Consider the following 24,554-nt stretch of genomic DNA (forward strand, 5'->3'; position numbering starts at 1 on the left):
TAAAAACGTCCAAATCTCACAGAAAAAACACTCAAAAACCCACAATTTTGCCTAAACATGCAAGATATAAAAATATGTCTGCTATTTCTCACTTGTAACTTCATAAAAAACGGAAAAACTTTCATAATTTTTATCCACATATTTTGTTGTTTAAAATTGCTTCAATTCCGTTTTTTTTTTGAAAAAGCTTTTACATAGTACTCATATATATATCAATTCCATATTTATACCATATTTATAGCATCAAAAACTCGTTAAAATGTCATTTAATAACCTTATAGACATTGTTTTTTTTTTATATTTTTTTGACGTTACTTACCGACAATCGACAAATTATAAATGGCCTTTATACGTATTCATGAGCGACCTACAGGTCTTATTGACATTGTAGAACATCAATCAGCAACTCCTAGCACCTTTTCTTCACAAGTTCTTCATTTTTTTTCAAAAAATGCTCAGTTTAAGACAGTTCCAATGATTGATTTATCTGGACAGGTTGATATTTATATTACATCAGAGTTAGTTTTGTTTTCCTAAAAAACTGCCTTATAATATATAATTTCTGATATCTTTAATAGAAATATGATCATTTTTTCTGAAAATCTTTCATTGGGTCTTCAAATTCCCTATCCAAAGATTATTCTTCATGCAATCCACCAAACACCTCATAATGCATTTGATACTACATGTATTTACATACAAATTGAAGATTTAGAAGGATTTATGTCAACAAAAAATGATGTAAATGGCGATCCGTCTGAACTTTACTCTAATATGGTTGAATTGTACATTTTGCCATCTGATCCATTAACACGTAGAAATACAACAAAAATATCTAAAAAAAGCTAATTTATATAGTTAATGATTTCTTTGCAGCACTTTCAAATTGTTCATCACTGCATCCATGTACAGATCAAAATTCGGATGAAAAAATAGATGAATCTAGCTCAGAACATGAATGGATCACACAAGCAAACGGCAATCCGGAAACTCCAGCTTCTGCAGGTCAAACACGTACAAGAGAAGAGGAAGAGATAAATGAAACGAAATGGAGATGTACTGATTAGTCGAAAATACAAACTATATGTATTATTAGATATATTATTCAAAGTACATGATTAATTTTGTCTTAAATGATCAAAATATTACTACAGCTTCAAAATAAAATTCAAGATGTCAAATAAAATGTCAAAAATTCAAAAAATTTAAAAACCCTTTCAATAAAATTTTGCAGTCAGTTCAAACCAACGTTTCTACTAGCGCTAACGCTAGAAATAATAACAAGAATCCATTTCTATCTATGGTTCATACGTATTGTAGTATTTGTAGGATTGTTTGAGTGACCATTTAAATTATTTGTTAAATCCAAAAGCTTTTTCTTTTTTTCGGCCCAAATATCGACAGAAGCATTGATACTAGGTGTACGAATAGAGTTTTGTTTTAAAGTATTCTTATCTGTCTTAAATATTTTTTCAGTACCTAAATCAAGCTCGAGATCTACTTTATTTTCTTTTATATGCAATGATTCTGGAGGAGTTAAATCAACTGTAAAGCTGGAATTTTGTTCTGATGAAAAAGCTCCTGAGTTTTGATAAGCAGATAAAGGCGAAGATAACGTATTTGATGTATCAGAGAAATGCGTATTTGCAGTATCAAAACTGACAGCTTCAGTTTGCATAGATAATGGAGTATGGTAGTAATTTGTATGATTTAAAGAAAAAACATTTGATTGTGGAGTATGCATTATTTGAGAATTATGTAAAACCGGATAGTTGGAAAACCTATTACTCATATGAGAGTCAAAAGGCTTTGATTTAGTTTGTGTTGGTGTAAAATAGCCTTTATTTTGTTCCTGAGAGCACCCAAAACATAACTTTGATTGATTAGAAACAGCTTCTGCGACACTAGGACTGTTATCATTATGACTCCCAGATCGCAACTGATCATGCTGAAAAGGATTATCAAAAATAGGTGTATTATGTGATAAATAACGAGACCTTATATAATCTTTTGGTCTAGAAGACATGGAAAAAGAACGTACTGGATGCCCTAAATGATTATAATATGTAGGATGTCCCATATGTTGCATAGGAGACCATCCATTAGCCGTCTGCGAATTGCTATGATAATGCTTTGCTGATGAATCACCTAAATTATGATCTTCAACTCTTGGAGTATTTTGAACACCATAAGTCTTATTAGAGTCATGGAAATATTCCGCTCTTGATAACCGATTATCAGAATACTGGTAGTCCATAAAAGGTATTGATGTAGAAAAAGAATTTGGCGATCCTGATCTCATCTTTTCTGAAACCGGTGTAGATCCTTCTGCAACCAATTTTGCATGAGCATTCATCTCATTTCGATAAAGCATATCTTCAAATGCTTCTTGCCTTCTCAATGAACGTCTTACACCAAAAATAATCAAAACAATAGTGACAATAACAATAAAAATCACAATTGCTGAAATCCCTATAACAGTATACGTATTACTGCGAGAATGTGAATGGTGGCGAACCGGCGCAAATGTTTCTACAGGAGTTGTAGTTGTTGTTTCAGAAAGAGTCGTTGTAAACGTGGTTCCAATGAAAATTGGAGTTATACTTTCTGCAAACGCTGTACTTGACGACTTTGACCTATTTTTCGACGTAGCTGTCGGTGTAGCTGTTGAGAGCGTTGTAGGCGATGTTTTTACGTTACTTTTAGTGCTTTCACTTGTTTCACTCTCCACTTTTGCATAATTATTTCCAAGATACTTTTCGGAAATATCTGTATTTACTGTTTTCGCGTCTATCTTGCTATTGTCTCCTTCAATTAAACTAAATGGGCCATCAAATGTATCAGAATCCTCTGCAGCATGTCGAACTATCTTATTTGATGTTGAAAGCTCTTGAGTTCGTCTTTTTAAAGCATGTATTAAAGAAAAAACTCTTCTTGACCTTGTCATTTTTTTCTCCAAGCTTTCTCCATGTTCTTTGAAACTCAAACATGGTATATTTTTTGGCGAAGATTCTTCATTTAAATGATTTTTTGGTCCATTCTTTACAGAATTTATATTTCCCATAAATCCATTTTCCAAAGGACATACTAAAAGCTCATCTTTGTTTGCTGAAACCATTCACAATATAATCACGTAAATACTGTAATAATACACTTTGTTTGTCTTAAAAATATTCAGAATTATTCAAAAGATGTCTATTATTATATTTAAATTATGGACAATTGAAATATTAAATATTGACGCGATATCTCTAAACGCGTAAAAAGCTACACGAATATTAGCGTGTTAGCTAAAATAGTCGTGTTTAATAAAGTATAGACCGTGTAAATTAATTTACAAATTAAGATAAAAACAATATATTTTGAATTATTTTTAGTAAAAATACTATTATTTAACTCTTCTAACTTAAATGCAATTTCCTAGATTTATAAATATTGGATATCAATTAATATAAATGGCAACGTATATACTATGCTAATCATAACTAGTAATGCTATACTACTTTTTTGCTCGCAATGCAATAAATATATATCTTAATTCTGATGTCCTCTATTAAATACTCTTATAAATACTTACTTCTAAATAGACTTTGACTCACAATTTTCCTTGTCAGCAATTCTTTCCAACAAAACATCTTTGATAGAACTTTCAATACTTTGCCCATCTTTAATGGGACTATCTCCTTCATCTTTTTTACCTCCATAATTTCCCCCCCAGCCGCTGCTCCAACGTTTCCTGTACCATCCTCCTTTCTTCTTAGTGTTAGCGCCAGTTACCTTTTTCGGACTGGTATTTTCATCTCGAACTCTTAAACATACTTGTCCTTCGGTATCTTTATCAGGTTCGATTTTTAAATTTTCCATTTCAGCAACCACAGGTTGTGATGACTTTACATTCTCTGAATATACTTTAAATTCAGGATCAGGAACTATTTGTTCAACAGGTGTGGTAATCATTGTCTGAACATTCGGTTCTTCTACCTCTACTATACCTGATAGTGGAGTTCCACGCCATTTTGATAAAACAGTCATAGGATTAGGTGCAAGTGTAGGCGTCAAGTTTGTTACGGAAACATTTTCTGTCACCTTTAAAGTATTTTTTGTTTCCATATTCATGGCAATAGCTGTTTTATTCTCGTCTTTTGAAATCGAAAAATCTTCTGCTTTAGAAGCATCCTTATCTAGCTCAGTATATACAATATTCGCTTTATTCTCGGCTTTAAATATCTCTTTCAAACGTTTTTCACGATCAGCACGACGTTCTGCCCAACTAACAAATACACGTTTCCTTCCTACCATGCTTCCGTCTAAACTCTTTTTAGCCTTTATAGCTTCTTCCGCTTTGCTAAAAGCTACAAAGCCATAACCCTTAGATATTCCAGTCCCGGGAACTACTGCAAGGTGTGATGATACGATTGTTCCATATGGTTTAAAAAGAGTTTCGATATCAGATGGATGAGATATTATATCATCATCAAGATTTTTGATATACAAATTTTTCGGATCTGCTGGTAAGGACTCTGGAACAATAGATGTTGGTATTGAAGAAGTGCTAAAAGTTACGGATGCGGTTGACGAACCCGGAGAGCTAATAGTTGACACATTAGGCATTGTTGTCGACTGAGCGGGTTCAGTCTTTGGATTTTGAGACATAGTTGTAGATACAACGGGAGTCGTAGGTTTAACACTTGTCGCAGTAGCAGCAGCAGCAGTTACAGTTGCCGCTGCAGTCGTTGTTGCCGTTGCAGTTACAGCTGTTGCAGCAGTTGCAGTTACAGCCGTTGTTGTTTCTGTTTTTTTAACCGGCAAAGGCATAGGTGGATGATTCACTGTAATCGCTGTCGTTGTTGGCATATTCGTATCCTGTATTTCGGCAACCACTGGTCGTGGCGGCTGCATAGGTATAGGTAATCCCGTCATAGGATCGTAAAAAACAAGTCCATCCTGAGGCGTTCCAATGCCCAAGGGGACCGTATGATCAATACTCGTTTTCTGTTGTTCATACATATGTGGATATCCGCTGCTAGCAACACTACTAGTAAGACTATTGCGCCTTGAATTCATCATATTGGCGTCTTCGTAGAAAGAAAGACCCGCCATTGCTTCATCTATCGGTGTTGATGCATAAGACCAAGGCACCGGTGTAGGATTGGGAATCGAATACGCCGGCGGTGGATATTGCCATGTCGGATAAATCGAATTAGGAGGTGCATACATCATCGAATGCCCCGAATTAATAGGCGTAATAAGCTGAGGCGCTGGTAACGTAGGTGGCTTGAACGCAAGTTCAAGTATATATCCATTAAGTGTAGTATTATTCAAGCTTTCAAGAGCCTGCTCGGGAAATTAACGATCCAAAACGTTCCCCGTCTTCGTCTCACCTTCTTTGCATGGTAAAAACTCCCCATAGCCACCTCCCCCACTCTTCTCCCACGGTTATCAACAACATTATATATAAAAGCCCCTTCTACACGTCCCAACTCACTAAACAAGCAAAACAAATCCTTTGGCGTCATTTCATACGGAAGATTAAAAACAGACAATATCTTGCTCATGTAATTTTGATTAATATGTGTATTATATGGAAAATAATATTGTGTTGGCATATGAGAATAAGAAAACATTGGATACTGACTACTTTTCTGTGGAGAGGATGGTGGTGGCGTCCTGTTAAACGACCGGTTCACATATGAACGAATCCGTGGCCGTACCACTCTATATATCTCTCAGATCAACCCGTACAAAAAATTCACTGATAGATTACAGCCGTCTCCGTCCTAATAATATATTATCTGCCTGCTGCATTGCCCGTTGTGCTGATTCTGCATCTGTATACTTGATAAACGCAAAATGTGTGGTCCGATCAGCCTTGTCTGTATGAATTGGTGGTCGATAGACGCTCTCAATCGTACCTATGCCAATCAATTTGACGACTTTTCTACCGCATATAACCCACCAAAACGACCAAAAATTTTCATCAATGCATCATTACTAATTGTCATTTCAAGATTTCCAACGTATATTGCATTAGAAAAGTCCTCATGGTCTAAATATGCAGGACGTGTTTGAACCGGCGGATTAGCTGCACGCTGTGCCAGCCAACGAGGACTTGATATTAGAGGCTTATTTGGTGAAGATCGAGACTGTGAAAGCACAGCATTATGATTAGATGCCTGCAGAGGCGTTTGTGGCGGTGTTGCCGCTGGTTCTACTGTTGCCATTGAGTTACTTGTTTTTTGTCGAAAAACTGCGTAAAAAAGGCGCAAAAACGCCCTAGACGAAAGAAACGATTATCCTGAGCTTCTTACGTCTTTTATACCTTAATAAGAGCCTGTTTTCCTGAAAAAACACAGTCTTTTTGACTCTTTTATTGTGACAAATTGTGTGGATTATTGTAGATCGATCTGAGTCGAGAGGAAGCTTTATCGGAGAATCAAAGAGCATAAATAGAGGATGGAAGATAATACATAGAATGGAGAGACAAAGCAGAAGATGTATGTCTAAAATACAATTGAAACAAAATCATGTTTTTTTTTTTGGAAAAAAGGTGTATTTGGGTCTTAAAGTCTTTACAAGGTGTATACGGCAGAGGAAAAATAATAAGAGTGGATAAAAATACAAAAATCATACTTCTTTTGTATTTATATCACGAAAAACAATAAAAATTATAGAGAAAACAGGTCTTCTTATATAGAATAAAGAGTAAAACGTAAATGGTTGTATACAGGTGATCAACGATCGCGGCAGGAAAAAAGCATAAAAATAAGGTTTGGAAGAGGATAAAGCATAGTTAATGGCAGAAAACTTGCGGTGCAAAGTCCTTTCATTGTATCGTGCGCTTCTTCGAAGCTCAAAGCAGCTGAAAAACTATGGGTTTCGAGAATATGCGATACGGAGGACGAAAGATGCATTTCATGCACACAAAAATGAAACAAATGAGGAGAAAATACAAGAATTATGGCACAAAGGACTTAAGGAGCTTCAGGTTTTACGAAGACAAGCACTAATTAATTATATGTATCAAGCAGAACGACTAGTTATTGAAGTATATGCATAAAGCGTTTTCGATAACATTTTAATGATTAGTTTCAGGAAAACGATTCAACCAGGAAACCAGGTTGGATTAATGTAGAAGATATAAAGAAAAATACATGAAAAAGTCTTTTTTTAGTAAATCTAATGATAATATGAAAGACTTGATTCTTTAATGTGGATACCAGATTATATTATTGAATATGATTAAAAAGAGACTAAAAACGATATTTTTGATATGTAAATGAATTACTATGAATTAAAAAGGATCAGTGTTATTATATGATTTTTTATCTATGTATTATCAAAGATTTTTATCTTTTCAAATGTATATATGAATCGAGTCATGAAAAATGAGAAAAAATGTTTGAATAGTTAACAGGAGACAGTGTAAATAAAATATTTTCTTGTCTTCACGGGAATATATATATAATGAATGATTACTGTCATGCGTTAAAATGTATTGATTTTTTTAATATAGTAAGATAGAATAATATACATCTTCAATGTCAATCGTCTTCCTCGAAGAAATCACCCCAAGAGGCATTGTCCTCAGCATCTTGGTTTGCATTATTCCATGGATCATTATCACCTTCGCCCCATACATCATTACTAGGTTGAAGATCCCACCAATTCTTGCCTGTATCTTCAGCTTTAGCAGTTTCATCAGAAGATACATGAGTATCCTGATCCTGAGAGGCAGGCGCCTGATTCGAATCTTCAGTAGAACTATCACTAGTACCACCTCCGAACACAGGAAACCATAAGGGTAAAAATGAGCCAATACCTGTACCACTTTTTGATAATTTGGAAAAATAATCAAAATCAATACTATTAATCGTTAATCAATTAACTAATACGAACAAAAACTACCTAATAGCTGTTGCTAAAATTACTGCTCTTTCATCTAGTGTAAGACCCCTATTTGATAAAGGAACAACATTTTTTTGATTATTAACAAGTTGTTTTGAATCTACTGCTGTATCATTTGTTTGTGAAGAAACAGAATCCATACGTAAAACATAGTTTCCAGTATCAGTAAACATTTCACGTAACAAACCCATAAAATTCCTATTGACAGATCCGATTAATTGCCCATCTTGATCCATTAATGAAAAATCCCATGAAAATAATGGCTCATCTATGTATGCAAACTGAGAAAAAGTATCGTCTCTTCTAGAAAACAATATTAGGGGAAATACCATGTCTCCAATAAATTTACTTGAGAAAAAGATTATATTTTCGTCTCCAAGCATGCCATTGCTGACGAACCTCTCCAACCACATGATTTGCATTGTTCATAGTATCTACAATCCTAATAGTCGAATTCACTAGAGAAAAAGGCCTCTCAATAAGAAGTACTTCGTTTCCTTCTCGATCTAAAATATGGGCTTTAAAGGACCGATGCGTCCTAAATACTTGACGTGCCAACATCTTTGTTAACGACTGGCCACCTGTTTCTGCAATATATCCCACATGTTTTCCACATGAATCCATTATAACATACTTATTTGCCTGTTCAAAACCCTATTCTCTTGTCATCTATGTTAAAAAAAGAGTTTACTTTATATTTACAAAAAACACATTCATCATCTCCATTTTTCGCTCAATGACCAATGCTGAATTGCCAAAAATACCAAGAAGTGTTTGTGTATGAGGTAGAATGCCTTTTGGATCATCTGGTAGACGCACTTCGGCTTGAGTTGGTTTCACAATTGGTGTTTTTTCAGATTGCTCAAATCTTGCACGATAAAGAGGATTTAAACGGGAATTTCGAAATCTGGGTAATATACGACTAGGAGATGCACGAACAGAATACGTTTGTGCTCTAAAAACACTTGTCTTGCTGTTTTTCAGCCGTACCAAACATATCATTTTTTCTGACGTTAGCTACAAATATCTGTGGGGTAAAACGCGGGGTAATTAGAATTAAAAAAAATTAATAATAAAACTTTAAGTAAATATAGAAATATAAACAAATATAAATATAAAAATAAAACTAGATATCATCATCTGAAAGAATATCATCCTTTGCAAGATTAGCAATATATAATTTCCGCCCAGAATCGGCACGATAAAGCTCCTGATCAACAGAAAAATCAGAAGCATTGTAGTGACGAGCGTATAAATTAGGGTGAAGATGTTGAGAGCTAGCAAGAGACTCATTGGTGGCGTTATTGGGGTAATCATTATAGTTTTTCGAGACATCAGAGCCCCTAGAATGAGATCGTGCGTGTGAAAAAGGACCACGATGACTATAATGAGAACTTGCAGTAAAACTTTGGATTGACGCTTGCCGACCAGAACCATTAGATAAAACACTGCTACGATCGCTATCCTCATCATCATCATCTACTTCTGGTATATCATTAAGACCCCTTTCAGCTAGATAGTTATTATTGAACGAGGGATTAGAATATATAGGAGCTTCGCATTGGTCACCTTCCAGACAGGTCTCTGTTGCTGATAGTCGGGGAATTAACATGGTATGCTGTGGTGCTGCAATATTTGTTGAACGTGCATGATGTGCCATTGGTCGACCAAACGACATAGCCGATGCATGTGGGAAAACCAAAGACTAAAAAGAAAATTGAATAAAAAGACAAAAAACAAACAGAATAGATACTTTAATAGAAAATCCCATTTTCATTCCATAATTATTTTTATTTTTCCTCATTTTAAAGTTCCCTGATGCCTGAACCCCATACTCACACCAAACTGTTGCACTTGCTTGACGCAGACGATTTACATATGATTTTTCAGAGCCATCAGACGAATCTCCTAAAGGCTTATCCACAAAATACGCATTCTCAGGAATAGAATGGTCTCCATATACATGTTCATAAGGTGTTGTTTTATGATAAAATGATTCCTCAGGATTTTGCCACATAGCCCCCCGCCCATCAACAGAAACTGTGGAACGTGTTGGGTTCCATTCACCTACTCTGGAGCACAAACTGAGGTCTCTAAAACTGTGGATAAACCTGTCCTTCTGTATCACTTGAGAAGACATATGTGTCATTCTTTTGCCAATTTCTAAGCTTTTTTCAAGAAAAAAAAACGTATATATATATACTCTGACACAAAAAAAACCTTTTTACTGGTATATTCCCTTAAAACAAATAGTTATTTTCTATATCAATCAGTTTAATATTTTTTTTCACTCGGACCGTTTGTCGTGCGTAAAATTACACGTACAACGTCAAAAAAATTATTATCAGCTAAAATCTATTAGTAAACCATTGATTAGTAATAATTGAGTATAAAATACAGAGGAAATACATGAAAAATACTTAAATACTTTATCTATGAGGATATATATTATATATTTTATTTTTTCTTAAAAAACAGATTAATTTATGATTATGGAAAAGATTAAAACAAGTGTTTGTGAAGAAGAAGAGAAGATAGAAAGAGAAAAGACATTGAATATGTACTACGATTATAGTTCAGACAGTACATTGACAGAGGATATATTTGAGGAGGAAACAGAGCCTGTAGATATTCAAATGAAAGAAATAAATACACAAATACACAGAAAGTCGTCAGAAGTGTTGTCAGAAATATCAGATTGCGTATGAGAGTAGTTTTAATTCTTTTTTATTATTAATAGACACTAGAATGAGCGTACAGCTAAAAGAATTAGGCGTAGTATATCTGCTACGACAACATTGGGTCAATCACAAACAACAATTGATAAAGAGACAAAAAGGCAGCAGAAAGAAGCAGAGAGGATGATAAAGGAGTTAGAAAAGGAAAAAGAAAAGGCTCTGAAAGCTTCTTTAAAAGAAGAAGAACGACGACGAAAAGAAGAGGAGAAAAAAAGGAAAAAAGAAGAAAAAATCGAAAGAGAAATGCAAAGAGAGGAAGAAAGAAGAAAAAAAGAGATAGAAAAGTGTAGAAAAGAGGAAGAAAGACAATTAAAAGAAGAAGAACGACTTAGAAAAGTATTAAAGATATTTAATCTAAACAGTATTAATTGTCTTAGAAAGCAGAAAAAGATGCTAAACAACAGGAGAAAAATGAAGCAAAAAAGAAAAAAGAAGAAAAAAAGGAAAGTGATCAGGAAAAAAAGCAAAATTCACAATTAAAACTCCAAAATTTTTTTCATACAAAACTTCCTAAAGAAAATCGAGCAGGAATCAAAGGTAAATATAAAAACCACTTATAGTTAACAATTAAAAATTTTTAGATTGCTTTGTTTCCGATTACGACAAATGTTTTATTCCATTTTTTGTTAAACAACATACTTTTCTTTCAGACCAACATGCTTTTATACGGAGTCCTGATGACCATATAATAACAATAAAAAACATAGATGAACTTTTGGATTCAGATTTTCCAATTACATCCCGTAAAACTACCTTTTTTTTACTACTTTTTCTTATTAAATCTAGCCATTAAACATTTATTATCACTTTTTAAAATTACTATTGTTCCATCATCTTATTCCCGAAAATCAAGTATTACTGTTAAATCTATTCTTCAAAAATATGAGCAGTCGAATTCAACTGATGACTTCTTGAATAAACTTAAAATATTTCCTATGAAACTTCTCCAATTCAGGGAAGATGTTCGACCACCTTATTACGGTACATTTTCAAAATCATCTATTATATTAACTCCAAGAAATCCATTTAAGACAGATGAGAGTTTATTTAATTATAATTATGATTCAGAAGCAGAGTGGATAGAAGAAGAAGAAGGTGAAGATATCAATAGTATAAATGATAGCGATGAAGATGATGCTGCTGAATTAAAAGAAGAGGATGATGATAAAGACTTTCTCGATGATGATGATGAGTCTAATGATATAAAAAAAAAAGTAATCGTAAATTTAATACCTAGTATTAAAGGTATTTATTGGCAAGATTCACATGATATCGATGCAGATGACTATAAATTATTTAACAAACTCAAAATGGATACGTTAATAAGTAATATTTTAAGTTTGGTCTTACCTCTTACTCACTATATTAGATATAGATCATCCTATTGATCCTTATCATGACTATTGGTCGTCGAAAACACACTCAAACAATGACACTATATCCCAAAACTTTGAAACAAATGCCGCGTCTTCAGCAACAATATCTCCTAAAACTTCTCTATATTTTCCACAAGATTTATTACCTTCTTTTTTAAAAATAATTCAAGGAAGTACACAAACAAAAGTATTACTTGTAGAAACCCTGAGACAAAAATTCACAGATATAAGTAAGCAAACAATTCAATGGAAGTTAAGCACTGTTGCACGAAGAAATGGTAAAGGTGTTCATGATGCATGGGCTGTAAATCCATCTGTTTGGCATTCTGTATTTGGTGAGAATCAAGATTCTTAACATTCTTTTTTAAAAACAGGATATGTTTTTCATTAAATATTGGGTCTTGTCAAATCTTTATTTATTCTTTTTTAATATAAGTTTTATATTTTATTTTTACTCAATATTAGTCAATTATTTCGACATTTTTTCGATAAAAATTAAATCTTTTTAAAAAAGTTTAACAAATGCAAAAGACTTTAGATAGAAAAGAGAATTACTCTATAGAAGCTCTAGTTCTTGATACAGCATCTTTCATTTCATTTCCTAAATCTTTGATTATGAATAAGGCATCTAGTTTTTATACAGTTCCTAATGTGATGACTGAGATTAAAGACGAAAAATCGCTTCAGGAATTATCTTTATGGAAAGATAAAGTTAATATTCGGGCACCGCAGCTGTCTTCTGTTCAAGAAAGTGTGTTTTCTGCATTTTTTAATTATTTTTTCTTAATGTAAAAGTAATTTCATTTTCTAAAAAAACCGGAGATTATGAGGTTTTAAGTGTAACGGATATACATGTTATTGCACTTACATATGAACTCGAATGTGAAATGAATGGAGACTCAAGAAAGTTGCATAAAAAATTAAATCAAGTATATTTTTCAAATAATTAAATGTTCGAATTAATTATAATAGCCGGAAATAAACAAACAACAGCCGCCAAACCATGATAATATTATTAGAAACGAAGAAAATCAAATCCTACATATTCTTGCAGATCAAGTATCTCTTCAAGAAAAACTCGAAAATAATAATTTAACGAATGAAATCGATGAAATTGTGAAAGATACAGAAAACCTAACTTTTGAAGAAATAGATGAAGACAGCGACGGCTGGATTACACCCTCAAATATTCATTATCATAAATCATTAAGTGAAAAAACAAATGTAATTTCCATCAAAAAAAACACACAAATAAAAGTGGCATGTGTTACAACTGATTTTGCAATGCAAAATGTTCTTTTACAAATGAATTTGAATCTTGTTTCACAAGAAACTGGGTTAAGAATTAAAACTGTTAAATCATGGGTCTTAAGATGTTATGGATGTTTCAAGTATGGACATAATTACTTTTTTTATGAATATAATTATTTATTTTTTATTAGAATTGTTAAAGATATATCAAAAAAGTTTTGTCCTGGATGTGGTGGGAATACCCTTTTACGTACATCTTGTTCTATAGATTCTAATGGTAAATTTCGAATTTATCTTAAACGACATATGCAATGGAATAATCGGGGTACTATTTATCCTATTCCTAAACCTCATCATGGATCAGCATCCGGTAAAGGTTATAAGCAGTTAATTTTTCGTGAAGACCAAAAGGAATATCAAAAAGCAATAAAATATCAAAAACGGAGAAAAGAAAGAGATTTATTTGATCCAGATAGCATTCCTGATATTTTAACAGGCAAAAGGGACATATTACGTCACGATATAGTAATTGGAATGGGCAGAAAAAATCCTAATGAAAAAAAGAAATCAAGATAATTTTATGAGAATGTATTTTTTCTTTCAAACAAATATAAAGTCTTTAATATTTCAAGCAGCATACTTATATGTATATTAGTCATTATACCTACCTTTTTTTGATCTAAAGCATATGTATAGTTACATCTGTATAATTAATTACTAATAATACGAATGAATTATCTGATTATAGATTAAATTTAAAATAACTTTAATAATATACAAAACTAAATAAAAACTAAATGGAACCAAAATTTTAAAATATTTTCTAAATATATGAAATTTATATTATTTTGTCTTTAAATGTAAAATATTCATTTCATAAACTTAAATACCTTATATACATATTACAAATCAAACCGACAGGAAAACAAACTTTTTTATAGAATTTTAATACTCTAATTATTCCAAAGTGTATTAAACCACAGAATAACCACACTTGGTATATATCACTTGTGAAACAATAATTAGATGAAAACTAAAAATATTATAAATACAAAAAAACCTAATCATCTTCTAATTCCAAAAAAGATACAGAGAACAAGTAAAATCAGAGTAATCCAACAAAAAATAATACAAAACTTTATTTTTTTGAAATTAGCCTTTCTCATCTATTGTTTGAGCAGTCATATCAGAACGAAGCGCAAATGTTTGGTTTCTCCAATAAATGCGTGAACCAGACATACCTTTAACCCAGATAGGAAAAGCCAATATTTCCCGTAAAACCCAAATACAAAACCAACGAAAAAAACTATAATCACACGGCATCAAACTAAAACTATTTTTATCGATTTTGTTATTCAAAAAAGAACGTAAAATATTAAACTGCGTATAATCCATAACCATCCATATAAACATATGAATAGTCCATATTACATAAAAATGAGCGGAATTAGTCAAAACAGAAATTGACCAAGCCCCTAAAAAGCCAAACAATATACTTTCCGTAAATGGTTCAAGAAGTGTAGGTATTGTAACAAAATATTTACGGAGACGTATCCATCTTACACGTCTTGCAATATAATCACTAATGCTAATGCTTTCAACTGGCTGCCAAACATACTCTGTTGCCATAAAATGACTTTTTTTCCCACTTGTCCAAAGAGTCGTTGCAATTAAATGATCTTCAGCAATATAATTAGAAAACTCTTTTAACCCTTTAGGTGCTCGCGAGAATAAAGAAGCCCGCCGAAACAAATTACTTTTACCAATAACGCACGGAGTTATTGCAACACGATTAATTGCAGAATACATTCTTGCATGGAACGTCGACAAAAACATTTCATCCAAACGGGAACCCACTGATGACTGAGGAGAGGATGCAATACATAATGGTAAATGATGAACCAACTGTACTCCAGGCAACATTAATGATTTAACACTCCGTTCAATGCATCCCTGTAATATCCATATATTGCTATCCAGAATCCACAAAATATCATATTTTGCCACTCGTTCTGAGCGAACTAAATTATTTATCTTAGGATTTTGACCAATCCGCTCATCCCCTACTCATCTATAAGACCAATATCATAAAAGCACCCTATATTTTACCAATAATAATCTTTGCATCTACATATGGATATTTTGTGATCAACTCCTTAGCCACATCCACTGCTGGGTCTGTTTCATCCGCAATCGACATAATAATCTCAAACTTGGGATATTTCTGCAAAAAAGCAGATTCAAGACAATCATACATGCGTGGATCAAGCCCCTTAAGCGGTCTTAAGATAGAAACACCCGGTAAAGGCTCAGATATCATATTTGCAGCATGTACCAAGCTTTTTGAATAAATTGACCGACTATACATATTTCAAAAGTCAAAAAAAAAGGTATTATAAAAAATAGGCCTCTTACATCGTAAGCCAACCAAGAATACAGAGTGAAACAACAAAGCAGTACCAAAGAAAAACGATCCATGCAAGTGTCTTCAAAAAAGCCATTTTTTCAAGAGATATGTCGTTTTTAAGCGGGAGAAAAAGAACAATATGAAACAGACATGTGTTTCCACCGTTTAGACTTAATTTTTATGCCTTTTCTACAACTTTTTCTTATCTATAATAAGATTAAAGACAAATCTTTTTTTTTTGTAATTTTAGCGGTGCAAAACGGGACCCCGCAGAGTCGATGAATATTGGATATGCACGACTTCTATGAAATATGGAAAATACATATGCTCAGTATACGATTTAAAAGAGCATGTTTTAAGGCATAAAAAACAAAGATTTGCATTTGCAACGTTTGGTACGTTTAAGATGTCTTTTTTTCCGAAAGAACAGCGACATTGGAGCCCTCCAAAGCCTAAAAAATCGTTAAAAAAGTTAGTAGTTTGGAATTCTTTAACGAGGGAAAAGGTGGCCAAAAAACAGTATTTATGTGTCTTTACTTAGTTAATAGAATGAGTTTGTGCCGTTAAATGGGCGTAAAATTACATGGTATTGTTGTGGACCTACTGTTTATGATTGGAGTCATATGGGTCATGCCAGGTAGTTTTAGAGATTTTTAAAAAGAAAAAAGGCTTAAATATAATCGAGAAACTATGTAACAACGGATATTATTCGAAGGATTCTTCAAGATTATTTTAAATATGATGTTATTTTTGTTCAAAATGTGACAGACATAGATGACAAAGTATTGTGTATTTTTAGCCTATAAAGTCTATGTTTATAGTTTTAGATCATTATAAGAGCTAGACACAACTATTTTTATAATAAGTATGCAAAGACGGTTACAGAAATAACACCGGAGGTTTACAATAAGGTGCTAATAGCATGGAAAAATTTTGCTATAACCAACTTTCCCAGTGCACCGACTTCACTTGAAATATTTGAGGAATGGTCAAACTCAATAAAAGACTTAGAAACTTTTAAATCAGATGGAAAACTTCAAATGAATTTTACGATATTAACCAATTCCTACGAAGCATTGATTTCTTATAAAACGCTTTCTCCTGCTATTTTTTTGGAGAAAGTAAAAGACATATTAGTTTTAGAGCTTGACAAAGAGGTATACGAAAAGATATTGTTATTTCGGAATAACGATTAAAGTTGAAACACACAATTAACGACAATACAATATTTCGTGAAATACCTGCTTACTGGGAACGCAAATATAATGAAGACATGAAAGCTTTGGATGTATTAGAACCATCAGTTATTGTCCGAGTTACAGAATTTATTCCTAAAATTATTGAATTTATTAAAGGAATTATGAAAAATGGTTATGCCTATGAATTTAAAGGAAGTATTTTATTTGATACATCTGCTTTTGAAGCAAATAGTTGTCACACATATGCAAAAATTGAACCATGGAATAAAAATAATAAAAAGTTAATAATCGAAGGAGAGGGTATACATTATATATATTATATATGATTCTAATAAAAATTAGGAAGCCTTACACAATCAGAGGGAAAGAAAGTGCCCAGTGACTTTGCACTATGGAAAGCAAGTAAGCCTGGAGAACCAGCATGGGATAGTCCATGGGGAAGGGTGACTATATTTAACTTAATTATATAAATTAAATTAGTCAAGGGACGTCCCGGATGGCATATAGAATGTTCTGCAATGGCTGCTGAAATTCTTGGATCTGAAATAGATATACATTCAGGAGGTATCGACTTAGCTTTTCCTCATCATGACAACGAAATTGCACAATCAGAAGTAAGTCATTATAAAAAGATGTATTATTTATTAATATTTTAGGGATTTTTTGATTCTGATCAATGGGTTAATTATTTTTTTCATATAGGACATTTACATATTGAAGGGCAAAAAATGTCAAAAAGTTTGAAAAATTTTATTACTATTCAAGATGCTTTAAAAAAATATACATCAAAACAAATGAGACTATATTTTTTAATGCATCAATGGAATTTGCAAATGGATTTCAAGGAAAGCTTTATGTCAGATATTAAAAGGATTGAAACATTACTTTCTGTAAGTATATTTTTAACTTGATGTTTAATATTCACTATCAAAGAATTTTTTTGCAAACATAAATGCATTAGTAATGGAAAAAAAAATGTTTTTAAAGCAAAATGAAATTATAACATATTTCTTTTCAGATTTAGAAAAAGAACTTTATGAGAAGTAATTAAAATACTTTTATAATAAAAGGGTTTATAATTTTTAGTTTATATAACGCTCAGGATGCATTGCATAGCGCTCTTTGTGATAATTTTAATACACCAGTTGCTTTGGATGTTGTTTTAAATTTAATAACTAAAACAAATAAATATATTTCTCAAGCTCAAATGGATATCAATATCCTTATGATTACTAATATTTCAAAATGGGTTTCAAATATTCTTGGAATTTTTGGTTTAAAAGATAATAATTTTAATGTTATTGATTACGATAAATTTAATGACTCTACTATAAATGATGTAATATTCTCCTAATATTTTTAACGGGTAAAACTAATTTTGTAGCATAAAGAAATAGTTATGCCTTATATTAAAACTCTTTCTTCTTTCAGGGATAAAATACGGAATATTTCAATCGTTTCCAGATCCAAAAGTAATATAGAATTATCCAAAGATATACTTCAACTCTGTGATAAGTTGCGTGACTCAGACTTAACAGACTTAGGGATACAGTTAGAGGACAGAGATCAAGGAGATGCTTTAATAAAATTTGTTAGTAAAGAAGAACTTCAGCAAGAAAAAAAACTAAAGCAAGAATTATTAAATAAAAAAGCATCCCTAGAACAAGAAAAACTGTTAGAGAAAATCCTTAAAGGCAAATTATCACCAAAAGAACTTTTCCAAAACAACGAGTATTCAAAATGGGATAATCAAGGTTTACCTACACATGATGCTCAAGGAAATGAATTAACTAAAAGCAAACGAAAAAGAATAGCTAAAGATTGGGAAAAACAACACATTTTACATGAAAAATACTTGGAGTGGTGCAAAAAAAATACACAAAATTAATTTAATTTTATATTTATCTTTTTTCCTTTTTTATACACTCACAAACATTAACCTCGAATAAGGTAATCCTTTTTTTAAATCATACAAAGTTATATCATTTATCAAAAGGATTTTTTGTATTCCGTAATTTTAACCAACGTCAATATATACTTTTTATAAATTACAATACTCAAAACCATAAATGAACGATAATACACCGTCAACACAACCACGTCTTCCAACTCTTTCGGATCTTCCTTCACCTCTTGTCGGGACTATAGTAGCACATGATACTTCGGTCTCCAATTGTCTTATTTTACTCCATGGACTTGGTGATTCTCATCTCCCATTTGCACAGCTAGCTCGTTGCCTTAACCTCCCACAAACCGTCTGTATTAGTCTCCGTGGCTTAAAACCCGTCCCCCTAGTATCCGACTTATCCGACGATGGCTCTGGATCTTGGCACTGGGGTGCTGACTTAGCCTTTGACCAGGATGGCCTTGTTTCAGACGATGCCGATCTACACGATGCCATTCAGGCACTCCAGGTACTCTGCAGGGTACTCACTGCTCCCCTTCCTACTGGCTGTGGCTTCCGTTCTCAAGCCATCTTTCTCATGGGCTTTGGCCAGGGCGGCCGCCTTGCTTTGCTTCTTGCTCTTGCACAGGGCACTCTTCCTTCCATTTCCCCTACTTCTATACATCCAAACTCTACTCAGCCCTCTTACACCTCCCGTCTTGGTGGCGTCTTATCTATTGGCGGCATTATCGAACACATCCCCCCTTCCAGCCAAAATACCCCTTCTTTTACACCAAATCTCCATCATTCACACTCAGACAGCTCCTCTAGCGGCCTTTTTACTCCTCTATCAACCCTTCCACCTCAACAATCATCTCCCCGTATACCCACACCTATACTTATTTGTGGCGGCGATGACGACTCTTCTATCACCCCTGACGCAATACAAACACTTAGGGGCATATTCTACGACGTGGAACAGATCATATGGGACGATCATTACGCTGATACAATGCCTCATTCTCCTCGTGAATGGTATCCACTTCTTCAGTGGTTTTCACGACGTCTCCTTCACACTTAGCAACCCGTCCAGACGGGTTGCTAGGGAACGTCAAAATAATTTTAAGCAGGCGCGAAACGCGAGAATGCACGTGACCCTCACGTGCCAGGAACTGAATATCAACAAACGCGCAGCAAAGGTGTACGAAGGAAAAAACAAAGAAATGGATACACGAATATGCAAATCAACGGGTGGAAGAGAGTCAGGAATGAAGGAAAATAGGTCGCCTAAGGAGGGATTGCAGCGGAGAGGCGGAGAACGGAGACCTCTGTGGGTGCTTAGTGGAGAAACAGTAGTGGGAGGGTTAGTAAAAGAAGGACCAAGATGTGTATATGTAGCATCAGAGGGAGTAGGAGGAGGAGGATCAGTTTTTTCATGTATGTACGCAACAGAGGGGTTTGTGACACCATCACGGGAAGCAGAAGGGAAAATGAGTGGGAAGGAGGGGGGAGAAAAAAATACAGGAACAGCGCCTCAAAGTGCGCCAGCAAAGACAAGTCTATGTCTGTTTAAAGAATTTGATATTTATTGTGATGAGGAAGTCTATGTGGAGATGCCTAGGGAGGCGGGGGTAGATATATTTTCTTTGGAAATGAATAAGGAAAATCTGTCGCCAGCCAAGTCGAGATGGGCATCACAGGGAAAGAAGTATCGTCTTTAGGATATTCCAGGGGTATTTTGTGTTTTTTTCTTGGCAAGGCTTTGTCTTGAACTATGAAAAAATAAATACATGATTTGCATGTTTCATGTGCAGAATATGACATGGTAGATAGCATAGGAACTAGGATAGAAAGGGTGTAACGCATATGTTTTTTTTCCTATTTTCTATATTTTTCGTTATTGCCAATATCACTCTGACGTTAAACGTACAAAAAAATCGAAAAACTTGTCTATTGCCTTTAACACACCAAAGCTGGGCTTTATGGCGGCAAAAGAAGATAAAAATGCAGGAAAAACGGTCTTTACGACGTCTAAAGAAGTTACAGTTGCAAAAAATTTTGAAGAAATGAATTTAAAAGAAGATCTTTTACGCGGGATCTATAGTTATGGTTATGAATCGCCGAGTGCAGTTCAGAGCCGAGCAATTGTGCAGATTGTGAAAGGAAGAGGTGTGTAATTCTCTGTTGATTGTAATGTATCCTTCTGGAGCGAAGGAGGCTCAAAAATCGGCTTTTTCTAGAGTATTTTAGTGCTGATCAGCAATGTAGACGTAATCGCTCAAGCACAATCGGGAACGGGCAAAACAGCGACATTTTCTATATCTATCCTTCAGGTTATTGATACAGCAGTCAGGGAAACTCAAGCATTGGTTCTTTCACCAACCCGTGAGCTTGCAGTTCAAATTCAAAATGTTCTTCTTGCATTAGGACAATATTTAAATGTACAAAGCCATGCATGTATTGGAGGGACGAATATTGGTGAAGATATTAGAAGGCTAGACTATGGACAACATGTATGAGTCAAAAAACGTATTTGGTATATACGGTGTATATTTTTAACATGTCTAGGTCATTTCTGGGACACCAGGAAGAGTAGCAGACATGATACGGAGAAAGAATCTGAGAACACGTAACATAAAGATGCTTGTTCTTGATGAGGCGGATGAGCTTTTAAATCGAGGATTTCGAGAACAGATTTATGATGTATATCGTTATCTTCCTCCGGGAACACAGGTAGTCGTAGTTAGCGCAACACTTCCATATGATGTTCTTGGTTTGTGTTTTCTTTTAGTAAATAATTTTATTCTTATACGTGTTAGAATTAACAACGTATATTTTGAAAACACTGAATTATATTTTTTAATTCTTTTAGTAAATTTATGACGGATCCTGTTAGGATTCTCGTTAAGCGAGATGAATTAACACTGGATGGTCTTAAGCAGTATTTTATTGCTGTAGAAAAGGAAGAATGGAAATTCGATACACTGTGTGATGTAATATTTATCTCATTTTACTACTTGCTTATCAATATAGCTCTACGACACATTAACAATCACTCAAGCCGTTATATTTTGTAACACAAGAAGAAAGGTATTTGGCTTTAGGTATTTTATTATACTATACTGATTTTAAAGGTGGATTGGCTTGCAGAAAAGATGCGGGAAGCGAATTTTACAGTATCCAGGTTTTTACTGTTTTTTTCTCTAATGCTTTTTTACCAGAGTCTTAGCATGCATGGAGATATGCCTCAAAAAGAGAGGGATGCTATTATGAGTGAATTTAGACAAGGAAATTCTAGAGTCTTACTTTGTACCGATATTTGGGCTCGTGGTATCGATGTACGTATCGCTCTAATTTTCGAAAATCATACTCAAAATTATAGGTCCAACAGGTTTCACTTGTCATTAATTATGATCTCCCACCCAATCGTGAAAATTATATTCATAGAATCGGTCGAAGTGGCCGTTTCGGCAGGAAAGGGTAAATTTATTCTTCTCTTAGCTCTTTTCTCACTGCATCACAGTGTTGCCATCAACTTCGTTACCGTATACCTCTCTTCCTTCTTTTTACTCATTAATCTGTTTTTTCCAGGCCGACGACGTTCGCATTCTCCGTGATATCGAACAGTACTATTCGACACAAATCGACGAGATGCCTGTAATACCTCTTCAAACATTCTTTACACACTAACCTTTCTAGATGAACGTTGCTGACTGTATTTTTCTTTTACTTTTTTCCTTTACTTATTTTTATAGTAATTTAAAATTTCCCTCTCTCATAAAAACAAAACACAAAAATACATTCTTATATTTTTTGTTTATAATATCATTTATACATTACTTTTTATCTTTCTTTTATCTCTTATTTCTTTTATCTTACGTATACTTCATTTCTTCGACAAGTCAAAATGGTTACGCACAAATCTGTCACCTATTTCTATGATCCAGACATTGGAAACTACCATTATGGAGCAAATCATCCTATGAAACCACATAGAATGAGAATGGTAAAAGTAAAAATAACACAAAAAATGTCTTACAAAAATAGACCCATTCATTGGTGCTGAGTTACGGACTTTATAAGAAGTTAGATATGAGGGTATAAGATTTTGAGTATTTCTTGGAATTTTTTGAGCAAAAACATGAGATATAGGTCCCTAAGAGAGCTACACGGAAAGATATGACTCGGTAAACAAGGCAAAAAGTTTTTGTAGGGATCTAAAAAGTGGATCAGGTGCCATACAGATGAATATGTAGATTTTTTGTGGAGAGTTACTCCAGATACAATGGAGAAGTTTACATTGCATCAGTCTCGATGTATTTATTTTTTTAAAATCAGTAGATATGTGCTTAAGTTGATAGTTAATGTTGGAGAAGATTGTCCGGTTTTTGAGTAATAAATAAGGAAGCAAATTTATACATGTTTTTATGTTTCTAGTGGTTTGTTTGAATTTTGTTCGATTTCAGCGGGTGGTTCTATCTGTGCAGCACAAAAAATTAATACAGGCGATTCAGAGATTGCAATTAAGTGAGGATTTTATGTTATATAATGATTTACTTATGAAAGCTGGTCAGGAGGTCTTCACCATGCAAAGAAGAGGGAGGCATCTGGATTTTGCTATATTAATGATATTGTTCTTGCAATTTTAGAGCTTTTAAAGTGAGTAGCTTGTTTATAGTTGATTGAAATTCACAAATTAAGGTATAACCAGCGTGTTCTTTATATTGATATCGATATCCATCATGGGGATGGCGTAGAGGAAGCGTTTTATACGACAGACCGAGTAATGACATGTTCGTTTCATAAATATGGGGAATATTTTCCTGGAACAGGAAGCATTGAAGATATCGGGATAGGAAAGGGTAAAAATTATTCAGTTAATATCCCTCTTAAGGATGGCATTGATGATGCGTCCTATGAAAGTATTTTCAAACCAGTAAAATACCTTTTATTATTTAATTTTTTAATATTGCGTTTGTAGATTATACAGAAGATTATGGAATGGTATCGTCCAAATGGTTATTTCATTTTTTAATTAGGAAATTACTTATGATGTTTAGTTGTTGTATTGCAATGTGGTGCAGATTCTCTTGCAGGTGATCGACTTGGATGTTTTAATCTTTCAATGAAAGGTATTGAGTTAACTTTATTTACCTTATAATTTATACCATTTTAGGCCATGCAGAATGTGTTAAATTTGTTAAAAGTTTTAATCTTCCTACTATTGCAGTAGGGTACGTTTGTCTTCTTATTTAAATTTTTTTTACACAAAACTCTAGTGGGGGCGGATATACTATTAGAAATGTTGCTCGTGTTTGGACTTATGAAACAGCAGTGCTTATCAATGAAACATTGGATGAAAGTGAGTTTTAAATATTATAGAACATGTCTAAAAAGTGTTCAAGATATTCCATTTAATTCTTATTTAGATTATTATGGCCCTGAATTCAAATTGTATATAAATATAACATATCATTTTTAAAATTGATTTATTTTAGAAATGTGCCTTCAAATAATATGGAAAATCAAAACTCAAGAGCTTATCTGGAAAACATAACGTAAATATATTATTATTTTATATACTTAAATACTTATTTACATCCTACAGTTCGAAAGTTATTGATAATCTTAGAAATATATCTCATGCTCCTTCAGTACAAATACAGCATATACCACCGGATTTTTTATTTGAAGACGAAATTAATATTTAAAAAATTCTAATAATTATGTAGTGAACTAAATTTTATTTATCACTTTCAATAAAGTTATAATATACAAAATTATAAAGATATG

General features: G+C 33.3%; 14 protein-coding genes across 14 annotated transcripts; 9 read left to right on the top strand and 5 right to left on the bottom strand.

The window, feature by feature from the left end:
• Positions 1-339: 339 nt before the first annotated feature.
• T551_00433 (uncharacterized protein) lies at positions 340-1,067 on the top strand (the record flags this gene model as incomplete). The annotated part of the gene is made up of 3 exons (XM_018372699.1): positions 340-518; positions 579-814; positions 859-1,067. 3 exons carry the CDS (start codon positions 340-342, stop codon positions 1,065-1,067), a joined length of 624 nt encoding a protein of 207 aa, XP_018231035.1.
• Positions 1,068-1,294: 227 nt separating this feature from the next.
• Positions 1,295-3,118, bottom strand: T551_00434 (uncharacterized protein; the record flags this gene model as incomplete). Its single annotated transcript, XM_018372700.1, has 1 exon — positions 1,295-3,118. The coding sequence occupies one exon, from the start codon at positions 3,116-3,118 to the stop codon at positions 1,295-1,297; it is 1,824 nt and encodes a 607-aa protein (XP_018231036.1).
• Positions 3,119-3,579: 461 nt separating this feature from the next.
• Positions 3,580-6,221, bottom strand: T551_00435 (uncharacterized protein; the record flags this gene model as incomplete). The annotated part of the gene is made up of 4 exons (XM_018372701.1): positions 3,580-5,334; positions 5,382-5,715; positions 5,765-5,912; positions 5,957-6,221. The coding sequence occupies 4 exons, from the start codon at positions 6,219-6,221 to the stop codon at positions 3,580-3,582; spliced, it is 2,502 nt and encodes an 833-aa protein (XP_018231037.1).
• Positions 6,222-6,793: 572 nt separating this feature from the next.
• Positions 6,794-7,155, top strand: T551_00436 (uncharacterized protein; the record flags this gene model as incomplete). Its single annotated transcript, XM_018372702.1, has 2 exons — positions 6,794-7,045; positions 7,087-7,155. The coding sequence occupies 2 exons, from the start codon at positions 6,794-6,796 to the stop codon at positions 7,153-7,155; spliced, it is 321 nt and encodes a 106-aa protein (XP_018231038.1).
• Positions 7,156-7,541: 386 nt separating this feature from the next.
• T551_00437 (uncharacterized protein) lies at positions 7,542-8,907 on the bottom strand (the record flags this gene model as incomplete). The annotated part of the gene is made up of 4 exons (XM_018372703.1): positions 7,542-7,863; positions 7,906-8,208; positions 8,255-8,559; positions 8,608-8,907. 4 exons carry the CDS (start codon positions 8,905-8,907, stop codon positions 7,542-7,544), a joined length of 1,230 nt encoding a protein of 409 aa, XP_018231039.1.
• A 124-nt stretch (positions 8,908-9,031) lies between these two features.
• On the bottom strand, positions 9,032-10,054 carry T551_00438 (uncharacterized protein; the record flags this gene model as incomplete). Its single annotated transcript, XM_018372704.1, has 2 exons — positions 9,032-9,610; positions 9,659-10,054. The coding sequence occupies 2 exons, from the start codon at positions 10,052-10,054 to the stop codon at positions 9,032-9,034; spliced, it is 975 nt and encodes a 324-aa protein (XP_018231040.1).
• Positions 10,055-10,344: 290 nt separating this feature from the next.
• Positions 10,345-12,429, top strand: T551_00439 (uncharacterized protein). Its single transcript, XM_018372705.1, has 6 exons — positions 10,345-10,607; positions 10,653-10,979; positions 11,021-11,180; positions 11,225-11,386; positions 11,430-11,969; positions 12,013-12,429. The coding sequence occupies exons 1-6, from the start codon at positions 10,392-10,394 to the stop codon at positions 12,372-12,374; spliced, it is 1,767 nt and encodes a 588-aa protein (XP_018231041.1). The 5' UTR covers positions 10,345-10,391; the 3' UTR covers positions 12,375-12,429.
• Positions 12,430-12,541: 112 nt separating this feature from the next.
• Positions 12,542-13,846, top strand: T551_00440 (rRNA-binding endoribonuclease; the record flags this gene model as incomplete). Its single annotated transcript, XM_018372706.1, has 4 exons — positions 12,542-12,770; positions 12,815-12,948; positions 12,992-13,410; positions 13,462-13,846. 4 exons carry the CDS (start codon positions 12,542-12,544, stop codon positions 13,844-13,846), a joined length of 1,167 nt encoding a protein of 388 aa, XP_018231042.1.
• A 576-nt stretch (positions 13,847-14,422) lies between these two features.
• On the bottom strand, positions 14,423-15,771 carry T551_00441 (uncharacterized protein; the record flags this gene model as incomplete). Its single annotated transcript, XM_018372707.1, has 3 exons — positions 14,423-15,333; positions 15,380-15,630; positions 15,686-15,771. 3 exons carry the CDS (start codon positions 15,769-15,771, stop codon positions 14,423-14,425), a joined length of 1,248 nt encoding a protein of 415 aa, XP_018231043.1.
• Positions 15,772-16,083: 312 nt separating this feature from the next.
• T551_00442 (cysteine-tRNA ligase) lies at positions 16,084-18,764 on the top strand (the record flags this gene model as incomplete). The annotated part of the gene is made up of 11 exons (XM_018372708.1): positions 16,084-16,182; positions 16,226-16,314; positions 16,363-16,459; positions 16,505-16,834; positions 16,876-17,176; positions 17,219-17,319; positions 17,362-17,490; positions 17,533-17,766; positions 17,810-17,919; positions 17,963-18,215; positions 18,261-18,764. The coding sequence occupies 11 exons, from the start codon at positions 16,084-16,086 to the stop codon at positions 18,762-18,764; spliced, it is 2,247 nt and encodes a 748-aa protein (XP_018231044.1).
• Positions 18,765-18,945: 181 nt separating this feature from the next.
• T551_00443 (uncharacterized protein) lies at positions 18,946-19,842 on the top strand (the record flags this gene model as incomplete). Its single annotated transcript, XM_018372709.1, has 1 exon — positions 18,946-19,842. One exon carries the CDS (start codon positions 18,946-18,948, stop codon positions 19,840-19,842), a length of 897 nt encoding a protein of 298 aa, XP_018231045.1.
• Positions 19,843-19,984: 142 nt separating this feature from the next.
• Positions 19,985-20,482, top strand: T551_00444 (uncharacterized protein; the record flags this gene model as incomplete). The annotated part of the gene is made up of 1 exon (XM_018372710.1): positions 19,985-20,482. One exon carries the CDS (start codon positions 19,985-19,987, stop codon positions 20,480-20,482), a length of 498 nt encoding a protein of 165 aa, XP_018231046.1.
• Positions 20,483-20,743: 261 nt separating this feature from the next.
• Positions 20,744-22,480, top strand: T551_00445 (ATP-dependent RNA helicase fal1; the record flags this gene model as incomplete). Its single annotated transcript, XM_018372711.1, has 10 exons — positions 20,744-20,930; positions 21,030-21,274; positions 21,330-21,538; positions 21,634-21,754; positions 21,795-21,851; positions 21,896-21,945; positions 21,991-22,099; positions 22,144-22,241; positions 22,285-22,306; positions 22,353-22,480. 10 exons carry the CDS (start codon positions 20,744-20,746, stop codon positions 22,449-22,451), a joined length of 1,197 nt encoding a protein of 398 aa, XP_018231047.1. The 3' UTR covers positions 22,452-22,480.
• Positions 22,481-22,668: 188 nt separating this feature from the next.
• T551_00446 (histone deacetylase clr6) lies at positions 22,669-24,472 on the top strand (the record flags this gene model as incomplete). The annotated part of the gene is made up of 14 exons (XM_018372712.1): positions 22,669-22,767; positions 22,809-22,859; positions 22,914-22,948; positions 22,995-23,153; positions 23,199-23,288; positions 23,328-23,420; positions 23,463-23,697; positions 23,743-23,779; positions 23,822-23,893; positions 23,938-23,995; positions 24,041-24,123; positions 24,167-24,215; positions 24,260-24,319; positions 24,370-24,472. 14 exons carry the CDS (start codon positions 22,669-22,671, stop codon positions 24,470-24,472), a joined length of 1,224 nt encoding a protein of 407 aa, XP_018231048.1.
• Positions 24,473-24,554: the final 82 nt, after the last annotated feature.

This window comes from Pneumocystis jirovecii (assembly GCF_001477535.1).
Source record: "Pneumocystis jirovecii RU7 chromosome Unknown supercont1.2, whole genome shotgun sequence".
Classification (NCBI taxonomy): Eukaryota; Fungi; Ascomycota; class Pneumocystomycetes; order Pneumocystales; family Pneumocystaceae; genus Pneumocystis; species Pneumocystis jirovecii.

Excerpts from the sequence above, each read along its gene's own strand:
- T551_00439 (XM_018372705.1), top strand. The coding sequence starts at position 10,392 with ATGATTATGGAAAAGATTAAAACAAGTGTTTGTGAAGAAGAAGAGAAG. Across the intron at positions 10,608-10,652 it reads TGTCAGAAATATCAGATTGC|AATGAGCGTACAGCTAAAAG; the intron begins GTATGAGAGTAG and ends AATAGACACTAG. Across the intron at positions 10,980-11,020 it reads AAGAAGAACGACTTAGAAAA|AAAGCAGAAAAAGATGCTAA; the intron begins GTATTAAAGATA and ends TAATTGTCTTAG.